Consider the following 15,146-nt stretch of genomic DNA (forward strand, 5'->3'; position numbering starts at 1 on the left):
GAAACAATCGTCGTGGCTCCGTCGTTGAAAAGGTAGCCGAGGCTGCGTCGTCGCAGCTGCCTAGATCTCTCTCTGCAATCCAGGCTCAGACCCAAGATCTGCACCTCTGTCATCGAAAATGAAAAATCCATTTTCTTCGGATCCCAAAACCCGCTCGGGTTTGAATCAAACCGTTTGATGGATCCCCTTGCTTGATGGTGCTCGCCGGGAGGTGATAAAGGGAGGAGGAACGGTCCACAGGTGGTGATGGTGCTCGCCGGAGTGTGCGCCACTGTGATGGAGGTCACGGCAGGGTGTGGGTGTGGTGTGTCTATGCTTCGGGAAGGAGAGTTGCAGAGAGATAGCCATGGTTACTTTGCTAGAGGTCTCTGGAGAGAGAGAGAGAGAGAGAGAGAGAGAGGGAGAAAGATTTCTGGGATTGTGTTTCACGTGCTGATAGGAATTAGGAGTTGCTTTGCTAGAGGTTTCTAGAGAGAGAGAGAGAGAGAGAGAGAGAGATTTTCTCGGATTGTGTTTCACGGGTTGATAGGAATTAGGAAATAAGAGAGAGAGAGAGAGAGAGAGAGAGAGAGACTTATGGGATACGAAAAAGAAGAAAATAAAGTAGAGGAAGAAGAAGTGAGAGAGGAGGAACAAGATCGAAAAAGAAAATGTCAAATATAGGATTGGGAGTCTCAATTTGGGACCTTGGGTTATGTGAGGGAGGTGTGGTGGAGGGGTCACCATGTGGTTTAAAGAAAATGTTAAACACTAATTTCATTCAAAATATCTTATATTTATTATTTTATTTTTTAAAATTAAATTGTTTTATTTGGGAAATCCATCTTTAAGACCTTGAAAGTCTCTTTGAAGATCAGATCATGCAATATACTTGAAACTCTAACGTCACATATACTATTTTTTTGTAAAAAAAATAACATATTTTTCATGTCTTTCTTATATTGTACTAATTCATTACATATAAATGATTATGGTTTGTTTAAACTTCTTTCATTAATTACTACATATTTTCTACACTCACAATGTTTACCAGTTTGCTATATAATCAATTTAAATCAGTTAAATCTATCATGCAATGCATTTTCTTCCATTTTTTTGTGATAAACTAATAGATAATTGACTAAATAAACATTCTGCAAAGTTTCAATAAAAATTTTCAAGTTTTTCTTATAATTTCCGTGATTTTTATTCAATTTTTATCGATATCGATAATATCCCAATATTTCCATCGAAATTTCCGTGTTTTTGGACTACCGACATTTCTGATATCATCGATATTTAATACCTTGGTTGTATGTAATGTTAGCTTCTGTTACGCGAATTGATATATAGATTCTGAACGAAATTGAAACTTTATTCCAAAAATTACTTCGATTTTTTATTTTTATGGTTACAAAAAGCACAATTTCACCATAAAATGTTCACACAACTGTTCTGAAAGTGAAATGCATCTACGTACAGCATTAGAACTTATTCACCAATCCAGCAATCTGTGTTAGCAATTCAGGCGTTTCCAACGCTCAATGCTCCTCCTTGTACAGGAGGCACTTGGACATGAGCTTGCGTTACGCTGTCCTCCTCATCTTCTTCATGTTCCCAGAGGAAATTAGCGTAGGCCGCAAGAATATAGCTAAAAAAGATGGAACAAAATGTTAAAAGGTCATTTAATCCGATCACGCAAGCTATATTATCTTGTATATGATTAGAGATTTACTGGCAATCAAATATTTTGAGACAAATCCAATCTAAATGGCGATCTAGAGGATCGGGAGACCGAACATATTCAAGAACCTATTCTCTGCCAATTATATTACTATACATTTGCAGAAGACGTTTCTGCAAGATCATTCATTAGAATCTCTGAGATCAGGAAAAAATATGTACCTATCTTCAGGATTAGCTTGAACAGCTCGCTCAAAGTACGACAGTGCCTTCTTACTGTCATGATGAAGTTCCCATACCAGTGTAGCATATTGTGCCATGATCTCACCGTCCCCAAGATCAGTTAGTATTGCCCGCAAATAGTGCTCCTCTGCTCCTTGAAGATCTCCTTTGGACTGTAACCAGTCACGATAATGTCAGACAAGTATGAAAGAAAGCAATGAGATCATGTCCAAACGATCAATCACAAAACAAAATATGAAATAAATCGATAATGATAGGTAAAGCATATCTGCAGTAGCTTCATATTTTTGGTAAGTAGAGGTTGTATAAAAAAGCCGAATGATAGAGAGCAGAATGAACGTTTCTCACCTGCCACAAGAACTGAGCATAATTTCTTAGAAACAAAGCATTGTCAGGGTTCTCTTCAATCATCATCTTGTAATTCTCCTCGGGGTCGTCACTCCTTGAGCCAGCCGCTGCCGTATCAGGCACACTATCGCCCATGACATCCTGCATCTGTTCCACGGGGCATTATATCATTTACAGTAATGTAAGCATTCTCAAATGCCATCGTATCTTCAACCAGAAAATAAAAGACCAATAAAGCACCTCAATCTCATCACGACATGCTTCATTGTCTTCCGAGTCATCCTCTATTTCCCAAAGAAAACTAGCATATGCTGCAAGAACATTGCTGCAATCCAGAAACAAATTATTACCTTTCAGTTGTGCTAAATTGCAATCTGATCATGATGTTTTTACTTTGCATCACTTCGATGAACTGTTCTCGAATTTGTACAAAACCCAACCAATTCAAAGTATAAATCCAGATTTTTTGGTGTGGAAGTAGATTTCTGTTTTTCTTTGGAGAAAGATTTAATCAAGACTCATCTTTAAGTCCCAAGAAACAAACCGAAAGCTTCCCCATAACTGTAGGGTCCTAAGAGACATTCTTTGGGATTTTAGAGAAGAAAGAAGTACGAGTAGCATATATCCAAGCTGTAAAGGATATGTATGATGGAGCAAGGACTGCCGTAAGAACTCATGAAGGACAAACCGAAAGCTTCCCCATAACTGTAGGGTTACACCAAGGCTCATCTTTAAGTCCTTACATTTTTGCATTGGTAATGAATGAGTTAACGGGACATATTCAAGATGATATTTCTTGGTGTATGCTTTTTGCAAATGATATAGTGTTGATAGATGGAACTCAGGAAAAAGTAAATGCGAAGCTTAACCTTTGGAGAGAAGTGTTGGAATCTAAAGGTCTTCGCCTAAGTCGGTCAAAGACAGAGTATATGGAGTGCAAGTTCAGTGCAAACGGAGGTTCAAATGAGTTAGAGATGAGAATTGGAGATCAAGAAGTACCAAAGAGTGACTGCTTTCGCTACCTAGGATCTATCTTGCAAAAGAACGGAGAGTTGGATGCAGACCTCAACCATAGAATGCAAGCTGGACGGATGAAGTGGAAGAGTGCATCCGGCGTTTTGTGTGACCGTCGTATGCCACTGAAGCTCAAGGGAAATTTTTATAGGACGGCAATAAGGCCAACAATGCTTTATGGCACGGAATGTTGGGCAGTGAAGCATCAACACGTACGTAAAATGGGTGTATAGAGATGAGAATGCTTCGCTGGATGTGTGGGCACACAAGAAAGGATAAGATTAGGAATGAGGATATCCGAGGTAAAGGAGTAACCGAAATTGAAGGAAAGATGAGAGAAAATCAGTTCCAGTGGTTTGGACATGTGAAACGAAGGCCTACTAACGCTCCGGTTAGAAGATGCGATTACAGGACAGAGGTTCGGGGCCGAAGGGGTAGAGGAAGATCTAGGAAGACTTTGGAAAAGACTCTAAGAAAAGACTTAGAGTACTTGGATCTAACGGAAGACGTGGCATAGAACTGAGCGCAATGGCGTTCTAGGATTCATACAGCCGACGTTGTTGTTGTTGTAATCAAGAAAACGATACCTGTCGTGAGGACTAGCTTGAGCTGCACGTTCAAAGTAACTCAAGGCTTTATCTTGGTCATGACGGAGTTGCCAAACCAGCTCAGCATACTGACATAAAGCCTCACCATCCGAAGGATTTGCTAGTGTAGCACGAAAATAGAACTCTTCAGCTCCATCAAAATCTCCCTTAGCCTGCCATGAAAGGGTTCAGCACATTGCACAAGAATTAGAAATCAAGCTTTGTTCTGTAAACATAAACAAAGGCTTAGACGTTGCCTGCGACAACCACAATCGTACACAGATTTGAACACACATATTTAGCTATTGACACTGTAATTGGAAAAAGACCCAAAATTTGTTGGGATTGCTTTGATCAGTGGATCAGAAACATAACATCAGTATATAGCACAATCGAGAATGGAAAATTGGATATATCTCTCAGTTCTACCATTTCTTAATTCTAAATAGAGCCCTAATCACAAATTTAAGCACAACCAAGAAGGGGCGAAGAAAGAAGAAAATAATAACAAAAAGAAGACATCTTTGAACAAAGAAATCTTTACCTCTAAAGCTTGACCATACTTCCTAAGGAACAAAGGGTGGCAGGGATATTCATCAACCATCCGCTTATAATACTCTTCCGGGTTGCCGTTCTCGTCGACATTTTCCATAGATAAATCATTATCCCAAGCATCACAACCAAAACCAGCACCACCAACCCCAAGCCCTGTTGCAAGATACATGGGAGGACTGGCAGGTCTTCCTACTTCTTCGTCAACGCGCAAAGTTCGGATCGCCTTCAAACCTTCCACTTTCACCTCCTCTTCACCCTTCTCTTCAATCCATCGCATCTTCTTCTCAAAGCTGAAGCCTCCAAGCCCTGTCACGTCTAAGCTATCTCCTATTGTAATACTCCTCTCTAGTGGTTCTTGTTTCAAATCTTGCCTCTGAATCATTTCATCACGAAACTCACTTGCTTTGTTAAATATATTAAAAGAAGGAGCTGTTTCCAGCATTGAGTTGTGATCATGTGTATATGAAGACTTTAATGGTGCAACTGAATTCCTAAACTCTTCCATGTCACAAAAACTAAAGACTAGCCCTCCTTCTAAGTTTCCATCAGACAGAACTCGCCGGATGCCTTCCAAGCTTAAACTTTCGGATTCTTGATTAAATTCTGGAGAAGAAGAGTTGCATGAAAAAGATGTTTCAGTGACTGGGGTTGATGAGCTTCTGAGGTGCATTTCAACAAGCTTTATAGAACTAGTATTCTTTTACTAGTTTGAGGTTTACAATTTCTGGGCCTCTGACCTGTAAATTGAAACAAATATTGAAATTAATCAGAGCCATTCATTTAAGTACCAGATCATGTTCAGTCGCCTTTGCTAATAACCAAGGGAACATGTAGTCTTTTCTTTATTCGAGCAACACTCTAATTAACTAATCTAAAAACCGGGGAGAAGGATTCGATCGTGAGTACACGAGAGAGTACACTGCTCTAACCAAAGAAAGAAATCGTATCATATGCATCTGAAATTGTGACTTTATGCAGTATTCGATAATTTGTATACCTTCATTTCTTGTTCATCCAAAGAAAGAAAGAAGAAGATGTGATGTTTCTCCTTGTGCACACCCTTGTTTAAAAATGTCTCTTGGTTCTTGTGTACTTATTCGATCCAAAAACCATAACTTAACACGAGTCCGCACCATGAAAATCACATCCCTAATACCAAAACCCAACATGCAACAAGATGCACGTGATTCCATGAATGCAGATCGTAAAATTGGATGTCTCCAAACGAATCGAAAACATGAAATTCACCAGAAATTTGGGGAAGCTTGTGAACAAATCCGCCTACCCTTATCTTTTCTGGTAAATTTATTTCTGGGTTATGGGCCTTGAGTTCTAATTAAGTCATTGAATCAAATAATAGTCGTTTAAATCAATTTATTCATCCACTATATCTTGTATTTAAAAAGTAGTTTCAAAGGCATACCTGTCTCTGTATCTCCCTCCAATTTTGCTGTCTGCAAAACTTCCTTGATGCAATGAGAGGGAGAGGCTGATTGGGGTGGGGTTTAAGTATCTATTGCAGTCGCAGATATTGTTTTCCCTTTGTTTTCTTTTTTTTTTTTTTTATGGTAAAACAAGTTGAATTTGTCAATGAAGGATGTGGACATGTAAGCTTTTATTTATTGGTTTGGGAGGAGAGATTTTTCAATGCGTTCGAAACACGATGTAGCACGTCACATGTTATATAAGCAATAAGATTTTTGTATTAAAAAAAATTAATAATATAAAATAAAAAATTTCCCACCAATTATAACAACACGAGATATACTATTTGTGTTACTGATAAAAAGAAAATTTCTTTGCTCAAAAAGACAGCAAGCTGTGCCACGTGTACTTCCACGGTTTCCTAAGCAAAACGCCAAACATGAGCACTTATTTCTTCCTTCATAAATCTTCACTGGGGTGGGAATTTGGACAAAGTTCCAAGGATTCGAACAAAATACCTCATTCCTTATTTAAGGGTCCTTTTACATTATTTTGTTCACGTGTAAAAGGTTAAATCTATTAATTGTTGACAAGCGGAAAAAACAAATGTGCAGGTCAGCAAAACTCTTCACTTGAAACATGGTATAAAAATGTTATGTCTGGGCTTTTGGTGTGTTTGTTGGGGCTTTGTATTAGTTGGGTTATGTTGCAGATCCATTGTCTTCTTGTTTAACGAAAAGGATCAGGATAAGTTGTTCATTTGGTAATTAATTTATAATACTAATAGTTTTGATACAGATATATAGCATATTGTACTAAACGTACAAGTTGATCATGTACATATCATGATATATATACCTTGGAGGTATTAATATTATACATTGTAGGTATGGATTTTGATGGTAATTCATATTATGCAGTGGGGTACGAGGCTTCCATAGCAATGCCACAAAGACCTTCCTTTGCCTCAACATCTCTTTGCATTCTTATGTACCCTTCTTCACCCCATTCTGCGCCCCATGAGTTCTTCACCAACCAATACTTGGTCCCATCAGCACTTACTCCAAAACCAACTGCGGTAACCCCGTGATCAAGACTTGTTCCACAAGTTCCTGTAAAGACACCACTTGAATAGAATTGAAAGTCGGAACCACCAGCATCAATGGCAACAGAAATTGGTTGATTAGCAACAGCCTTCAAAAGGGCAGCTTCACTGTTTGCAGGCACATCTTCGTGGCCAGTTATCGTGGCTGCATGACTGGCCTCCTTCTTGGTGTTGCAAGTACCATCAACACCCGTGTAAGGGTAATTAGTTTCGGTACTAAGCCCATGGTTTTGAGTGATGAACTGAAATGCATCATCCATTAGACCACCCTCACAACCTTGGTCCACACCGCTTGTGTCACAATCAACTAGCTCCTGCTCAGACAAAGATATCAATTTACCAGTTGTAAGCTTAGTAATCCCTTCCATAGCTGCCACAGCTGAAAAAGCCCAGCAACATCCTGCAAGTATTTCATTGAAATTAAGTATTTTGTTGTTTTTGCTGGATGAATTAAATAATGGTTAGATACAGACATAGAGTTTTAATTTGCAATTCAATCCTAGTTAGAACATAAGAAACTATCTGACCAAGTTCCAAATTTGTTTCTAAATAAAATTGATTACCACATTGGCCTTGGTCCTTGATGGGTGTTACAGCTCCTTTCTTTCTCCAATCTACAGTAGCTGGTGCTGTAACATTTTCATATTTGAAAGAAGTCGTCTTTGTGGAACATTCATGCCCCATGAATCTATTTCTAGATGCTTTGAATTCTTCATTTGTAAGGTCTGCAAATTGATTGACCTTCAATTTGTATGGTTTATTTGCATCGTTGTTGGAAGAATCTATAAAATCCACATTTGCTTTGAATATATTGAAACGCTTCTCCTTCTCGTTAATGTTGGTATAGACACGTCCATAATGAGCCATCCATTGCTCGTATTTCCCATACATTGATGGATCTTGAAGAGTGCGAGAAGTGGCGTGAGAAGACAAGGCTCCCAACATGAAGATCAAGGCAAAACACATGCACTTGCAGTAGTACTCCATGGTAAGCTAGTAAGGGAAGCAACTAGGGATTTGATGGAGTAAATGAATTCAAGAGAAGGTATACTGAAATGGTAGACTCTTCACGGTTTATATAGATAAGAGACGACTTTCTATCTCCGTGCCCTAAAAGTTGGTCTGTAAACTTCGTGCCCTATAAAATGTTCTGATATAAACCTGCAAGGGTTTGCTTCTATGACTATTGTTTTAATTTAAAGTCACGATAAACTACTAGCAAAACTTATGTCCTTATGTGCATACTGGTTCATATTGGGCTTATTATGTGCTCATTGACAGTAAACTACGTGAGACTATACAAATACCTTTGTTTTATATGCAGAAGTTCTCATGCATACTGCTACTTTTTAGTGGATGTCAACCGATGGACGCCATGCATGACTTCATCAAGGACTTCGTTGAATGATGTTCTTAAGAGCATCTCACCGCTAAATGTTGTGGATTCAACATTTTAAATTTTGATTCCCAGAAAGTTCTTCAATGTCATATACAAAATGAGAACTGTTATTGGCAATTCAAAAATCTCATTCTACATTCCTTACAAGTGTATTTTTCTTTCTAATTATAGAAAGTTTGGAGTGCAAAAATCTCATTTTAGTAATTTATTAATTTTTGGTAGGCCGGAATATTTTAATAATAGTTTATTAATTTTTATATTTTAATATTAATTTACAATTTTTTAGTCATGTTTTTATATTTTTAATATTTACTTTTAAATAGACGCATTAATACGTACATTTTGTGTTTAACAAAAGAGAGCAAACGTAAACAAGATCAACCGGTCAAAAAAAAAACTTCTCCATCGGTCTGGTTCGAGGTCCTTCTATAGGTTTGAGCAGCGACGTAAGGTAAAAGTATACTAATTTTAAATTCTAATAAATATTAATTTCTATTAGGATTACTAACATTTTTCTTAACTTTTTTTTTTTGTTTCAGGACGGTTAAGTTTTCAGAAATCGACATGTTCAAGGATGTTTATGTTTGACCCGACGATGAGACCATTGAGCAGCTCGATGTAAATTTATGTAACTGTTATATTTTACATTCATTAAAAGTATAAATTTTAATTAAATATGAATATGCGGGTCTTCAGATCTTGACTAAGACCCTGGATAAGACCCTCGATTATAGGTTTGATAAGATTTACCAAAAGATAGGGGATGCGCCACATCGTGACACTACTGCCTCTTATTCCAGAGATAGCACGAAACATGTCACCACTTTGATGTAGGAAGTTGAGGACTTGGATCAGAAGCTTACGGCCCAAGATGCTCAGCTTGCGACCTGGGTGATAAGATGAGTCAAATCTTACACGCCCTTCAGTTCTTTGGCTTTCGAATTCCCGATGCCACCAATTGCTCCTCAGCCATCTTTGAGCTCCCAGCCGCTCCACCCAGCAGATATCCAGCAGTCCGACCTAGCTGACCTTGACAACCTTCTTTTATAGTTTGTATTTTTATTTTTTATTTATATATATTCATATATCATTAAAAAAAAATTTGGCTTGTACGTACATTTTCATATATATGTTTATTAATTATTAATTATTTTAATTTAATTAAAATAATTACACAAAAAAATAATTAAAATATGTCATTTAGTAAAACAATTATAAGAAAGAAGAATAAATATTATGTTTCGGCAATGAAAGATCTTTGTTGCATAAGATTAAAAGCAAGGAAGGCTATCTTCGTGCAACATCTTGAACGACGGAAATTTCATAATTCAAAAATATTAAAATTACTCTAAAATAAAATATTATGAGACAAATTTTGTTGCATCATTGTTTACTCGATGAAAGTATTCATCGTGCAGAGACTTACCTAACGACTAGTTGTCATCGCCATAAACTCAACGACAAATTGTCATACCTTTTACTTTGGCGCGACGATAGACTTTATTCCCCTATCTTTGAGGCGACAAACGAATTATCATCGCGAAAGCTGTTTAAACAGTAACAAATTATGCACGTACTAAATTAATGTGAATTATGCTTGCATTCATCTCATCGCTACTCTTTGCTTTCTCTGCCAGCTAAAGTCAAAGCATCAGAATCGCAGTGTGATTCTCTATCCAAATATAGCTTTAGTTAATAGACTTAAGGTTATGCTGGTAAAAATTACTGTTAGCTTTTAACCAAAAACAAAAAAAAAATGAAAAAAAACAAAACAAAATTACTGTTAGCTGAAGACGATCACACATGATTCAAGGGACCATAAAATGCCACACTTAATTAGAGTCTAAATTTGGATTAGGGAGTGTACATACATGTAACCAAACAAAAATTAACAACTTCCACCTCCCCTCCAAAATTAAACCTTTTCAATAACAAAACGCGTGGGGTCAAACTCTCTATAAACATTCATCGTCGTCGTTTGTCTTTCCCAAATAACGGACCCTCCTTGTTTAATGCTGTTTTTACACAATTCCACCTTGCAGCTGCCCTCTTTCTCTCTCCCTATCCCTCTTTTTTTCCAAACATATTTTCCTTCTCCTTAGATGGCTCCCCTCACCTCTCGTCGTCCGTCTGCCTCTTTTCGGACGACGAGCGGAGCTATCTCCGTCCTCTCCATCAGCATCACCACTTTCTCAACAACACAACGTCTGTCTCTTTGATTTCTTATCAATTGCCACAACAAAATACAATAGAAAATACCTAAATTCTAGACTCTAAGCTTAGCTTCTATATATTAAATTTTCTTTTTAAAAGATTTGGCTGCGATTTGAATAATTTCGTTCAATCGCGACCATGTCACAATCGATCTTAGCCCCATTCCAACTTTTGGAACTCAACGTGATATCGGCGCAGGACCTTGCACCTATATCACGGTCCATGCGCACTTACGCCATTGCATGGGTACATCCTGATCGTAAACTCTCAACCCGAGTGGACACCTCAGGCCACAACAATCCTACATGGAACGACAAGTTCGTGTTCCGGGTTGATGAGGACTTCTTGCATGACGACACATCCGCTGTCATGATCGAGATCTACGTCCTACATTGGTTTAAGGACGTTCACGTGGGAACTGTCCGTGTGCTGGTTGGGAACCTCATCCAAACCTCAACGCGACCCTACCACCACCACCCTCAAGTGGGCATGCGTTTTGTGGCACTCCAGGTGCGTCGTCCCTCCGGCCGGCCGCAAGGGATTCTAAACATCGGCGTGGCGCTGCTTCACAGCTCCATGCGTAGCATGCCGTTGTATTCCCAACTCAGCACCTCAGCCGTTGGATATAAAACTTTAATGGGCGAGGATGACGCAACACGCAGCACCAAGACCCACCATACCAGAAGCCAAATGACGACCAATTCGAAGCCTCAGCTACGGCGCACCAAGAGTGACTCTAGTTCCATGTTAGGGTCGGAGCTAAGAGACAAAGAATTCAAGCACAAGGGTAAAAAGGGAAAAGCGAGTTCGATGGTTAACTCGTCAGACATCAGCACGAGAAAAAAGAAGAAGGGTCGCGGTTCCAAAGCGAGCTCCTTGGTTGGCGGCGCATCAGATATAATTTATAGGAAGGGCAAAAAGGGAAAAGCAAGTTCTATAGTTAGTGCGTCAGACGTTAGCTACCGAAAAGGGAAGGCGAGCTCCATGCTCAGCGCCACGAATGTGGGCCCACCAAAGAGCTGGAAAGACAAAAAAGGAAAGCCAAGCTCTATACTCAGCGCCTCTGATGTCAGTGCGCAGGACCCACCGAAGAATGATAGCAGTAACAATGAGAAACCGGTCAGCTCTATCCTCAGTGCCAACGAAGCAAAAGAACCAACGAGAAAGATGCGCGGCAGTCACAAGCCCTCCCCGAAATTCCATCTGGTGGACAATTACGGTGCCACCCCCGCACGGAAGTCGGCTCTGCCAGCTGGCAAGTCATCGTTGCAGAGGCTGCAGTCGCCCTACGACACGTATGCGACACCAAGGAAGTCGAACCTCATGCCCGTGCCGTTCATAACAGAGTCAGAGCTGGGGCCATCGCCGTCGGAGGTGGCTGCGGCGATCGCGAAGGAGCGAGTGGACCAGGACAACGAAAGCTCAGTGGTGGTGGGCGCGTGGAACGAGGACGACAGTGTGGAAGGGTTGCAATCGAAGTTGGAGCGGTGGCTAACGGAGCTCCCACCAGTGTACGAGAGGGGAGAATTTTTTAGCTTTAAATCCAGCGAAATGCGCCATACACGGCGACACAGCGAAGGGAGCAATGGGTTGTTCTCTTGTTTTAGTAACATATGTGGAATAGAGTGCTCCGTCGTATGCGGGTCAGGCGATAAAGAAAAACCTCGAAAGAAGAATGGGAGTAAGAATGGCGGGCGGGTCCATCGGAGCCCCTCAGCAGGAAATCTAAACTACATCTAATCAACCTGGATGTTATGGGTTTACAGGTCGGACCTTCAGCGGGAAACATTCGGGGAGATGAGAGTAACAGCTTTGCTGGTGCTAATTGCGCTGAGATGTACTGTTAGGAAATATAACAGTTTATGGGGTGCGGGATAAGGCTGTTCACACTGGGGGTTGATGTTAGTGAGTTGAGTTGAGCTCGGTTAGGTCACATTGTTCCCATTTCCCACATTTTTAATTTTGTTTCTATCAAATTTATGTTGTCTAATCTATATTTATATCTATTAATAGAACTCTCTTTATTAACAAGAAAAAAATATATATCATTATTATCAATGCAAATTTCCACCGTCTCTAACTTTGACGAAAATGCACCTACAAAACAATCAACATCTTTGATCAAGGACCTAAGCCTCACGCGCCCACGAGGTTTTGGGGGGGGGGGGGGTTAGGCCAATGGATTTCCGATGCTAAGTCAGTTTCTCTGAGAAGAGTAAAGTGTTTAGGGTAGCAAAAGCTCTTGAAATTTGGTAGAATATGGGGTATATATAGGGGTAGAGGGTCAACCATAGTGTTAGGGTTTTACCCTACACATGGCGACATCCTATTGGTCAAGGTTTTATGGAGAAATATTATCAAGATATTAAATAGGAAATAATATATTGAGATAATTAAGTAATTATCCCTAATTGAATTAAATAGGGGTTACTTACTTGAATGAAGTCAATATTCAATTGGGAATGTATTAAAGATTTGGGTAACTAATCCTTATCTTTAATGATTTGACTTTTCCTTGCCAAGGGCAGGTGAGCTGTAAACAATCGTATTCAGTAGTTGGGACTTTCAAGGGTGTGAGCTGCGCGTGGGAGTATCTGAGGAGCCTGCTCATTTTTTTAGGGCAATCTTGTCTTTCTTAAGCAAAATTCCACGTGTCACCTTTAGAATTTTTAGAATTATTTTAGGCTCCACAAATGCCCCCACACCTGCTGGGCTCCACGTAGGAAAAGGGCAGTAGGTGTAGAAATCCCAAGCTGCATGAGCTTGTAGAATTGTTTCCCAATTTGAACTTGATCTCCTTCCTTGATTTGAAGATAGACTTCTTCTAGGAAAAGGAAACCAATTGCTCCCAATACTTATTTAATTCTGCCTTAAGTAGGGGATTAAATAAATTTGGAGAACAATCATCATTCCAACAAGGAAAAAAGAAACCAAAGGAAAAAATTTTCCCCATCCCCTAGCTTTCTTCTTCTCTTGCCCTTGCAATGAGTCTTCTCTCGTTGTTGTTCTTCTTGTCTGTGCCGCACCAAGGTAGGAAAAAATTGAATTTTCTTATTCTTGATTTGTTGGGAGTCTTGGGACTTGAAAAATTGGCTCAGCGAGGGTCGGGGAGGCGTGAGTGACGTGGATGGCACGAGGTTGCTGTGTTGCGATGGTGCGGCGACGGAGTTCGGCTGGCTTGGGCCAGGTGCTCGGCTCAGCTTGAGCCGAGGTGACAGGTACGCTGAACGCGAAGAAGCCAGCTTAGGCTGAGCCTCCATGGCTACTGGGCACGGGCCTGTGCAGACGAGAGGGGAAAGAGTAGGAGAGACCGGCTTAGGTCGGCTCTCAAGTCCTAGTGGTTTGGGCTGAGAGGCCTGGGCCTTGCTGGAGCACGAATGAGAAGAGAGGAATGAGGCACGGGCCTCCTCTCCTGCTAAGCTGAGTGGCGTGGGTCGCATGCATGAGTGACCAAGGGTCTTTGGGCCATGCTATGCGAGAGAGAAAGATAGTCGGGTTTGGGCTGTGGGGCCTGGCTTGCTGTTGGGCTCCTGTGATTTGGACCCATGCTGAATGAGAGAAAGTGAGGGCGACCTGGACCATGGGGCTCGGCGTTGGGATCTTTGGTGTGCGTTTGTTTCTTTTCTTGCGAGCTGCCTTCTAAATATTTTTCTTCGTACTTTTTGTAGAGATTTTGAAATGTCTTCCTCCGATTGCAAAAGTGATAAATATCATCCACCTTTGTACCGTCAAGGTGGTTTTTTCGACAAAGTGGGCTACTTCAAGGCTGCACATGTCAAGATCAATTCCGTGAGTTATTTTGGGATTTCCTTGAGACGTATAAGCATGCGATTTCGTTAGGGGTTTGCGTTAAACGGGTGAAAGACGATAGCGGCCATGAACCTTGCGGCGAAGGTGCCACTGTTAGGAAGAGGGCTATCAAATTCCATATGTATTACTTCGTGTTGGGATTTACTTTTCCCATGCCGTGTCTTTTCCAAAAGGTGATCTGCTCCATGAAATAAGCGCCTGCTCAGTGTTCCCCTAATGCAGTTCGTGCGATGATGGGGTTCTCGAACTTAAGTAGGTTCTTTGATATTGGCTTAACCATAAATGAGTTCAGGTACTTCTTTGAAATCGGCCACAAGGAAGGATTGGGGCAGCTGAGATCTCGCCATAGGCTACTTGATGTTTCCTGTAAAGGTGATCATGAATGGGCGAGAGATATCTTGGAGGTAAGTGGAGAGTGGGAGGCTAACTCCTCTCCCAAGTTGCGTGTTTCGACTGTCTTTATTAGTGGTAAGTGAACTGCTTCATTCCTGGCCTACTTGAATTTTTGTTAAGCTACTCCATGACTTTAGTTTTTTTATCGTCCTTCTTACTTTGTGTAGATTCGGAATTTGGCTCAACTCCAAGAACTGTTGAAAATGTGCCCTAAAGCAAATCATATGATGATACTTCATGGACATTTCACATGTTAAACTAATCTACTTTAATATAAAGGGCAAAAATTATTGTCTAAAGGCGTCTTATATAAATGTTATATGCTTAAACGATAAGTCCAAGGAATATGTAATTAGGAGAATGTGATCTAAAGAAGTTAGATTCATGAGAC

General features: G+C 40.2%; 3 protein-coding genes across 3 annotated transcripts; 1 reads left to right on the forward strand and 2 right to left on the reverse strand.

Moving 5' to 3' along the window:
* Positions 1-1,333: 1,333 nt before the first annotated feature.
* LOC126608513 (uncharacterized) lies at positions 1,334-5,992 on the reverse strand. Its single transcript, XM_050276453.1, has 7 exons — positions 5,833-5,992; positions 4,399-5,146; positions 3,855-4,027; positions 2,494-2,578; positions 2,254-2,400; positions 1,885-2,057; positions 1,334-1,630 (listed from the first exon to the last, which is right to left on the reverse strand). Exons 2-7 carry the CDS (start codon positions 5,077-5,079, stop codon positions 1,504-1,506), a joined length of 1,386 nt encoding a protein of 461 aa, XP_050132410.1. The 5' UTR covers positions 5,080-5,146; positions 5,833-5,992; the 3' UTR covers positions 1,334-1,503.
* A 754-nt stretch (positions 5,993-6,746) lies between these two features.
* On the reverse strand, positions 6,747-7,926 carry LOC126606604 (senescence-specific cysteine protease SAG39-like). The gene is made up of 2 exons (XM_050273993.1): positions 7,503-7,926; positions 6,747-7,339 (listed from the first exon to the last, which is right to left on the reverse strand). Exons 1-2 carry the CDS (start codon positions 7,924-7,926, stop codon positions 6,747-6,749), a joined length of 1,017 nt encoding a protein of 338 aa, XP_050129950.1.
* A 2,455-nt stretch (positions 7,927-10,381) lies between these two features.
* LOC126606603 (uncharacterized) lies at positions 10,382-12,554 on the forward strand. The gene has a single exon (XM_050273992.1). It carries the CDS (start codon positions 10,691-10,693, stop codon positions 12,290-12,292), a length of 1,602 nt encoding a protein of 533 aa, XP_050129949.1. The 5' UTR covers positions 10,382-10,690; the 3' UTR covers positions 12,293-12,554.
* The last annotated feature ends 2,592 nt before the right edge of the window (positions 12,555-15,146 follow it).

Source organism: Malus sylvestris, chromosome 16, assembly GCF_916048215.2.
Source record: "Malus sylvestris chromosome 16, drMalSylv7.2, whole genome shotgun sequence".
NCBI classification, from domain to species: Eukaryota; Viridiplantae; Streptophyta; class Magnoliopsida; order Rosales; family Rosaceae; genus Malus; species Malus sylvestris.

Excerpts from the sequence above, each read along its gene's own strand:
- LOC126606603 (XM_050273992.1), top strand. The coding sequence starts at position 10,691 with ATGTCACAATCGATCTTAGCCCCATTCCAACTTTTGGAACTCAACGTG.
- LOC126606604 (XM_050273993.1), bottom strand. The coding sequence starts at position 7,926 with ATGGAGTACTACTGCAAGTGCATGTGTTTTGCCTTGATCTTCATGTTG. Across the intron at positions 7,340-7,502 it reads CAAGGACCAAGGCCAATGTG|GATGTTGCTGGGCTTTTTCA; the intron begins GTAATCAATTTT and ends AAATACTTGCAG.
- LOC126608513 (XM_050276453.1), bottom strand. The coding sequence starts at position 5,079 with ATGCACCTCAGAAGCTCATCAACCCCAGTCACTGAAACATCTTTTTCA. Across the intron at positions 2,401-2,493 it reads CATGTCGTGATGAGATTGAG|ATGCAGGATGTCATGGGCGA; the intron begins GTGCTTTATTGG and ends CCCGTGGAACAG. Across the intron at positions 1,631-1,884 it reads CAAGCTAATCCTGAAGATAG|CTATATTCTTGCGGCCTACG; the intron begins GTACATATTTTT and ends CATCTTTTTTAG.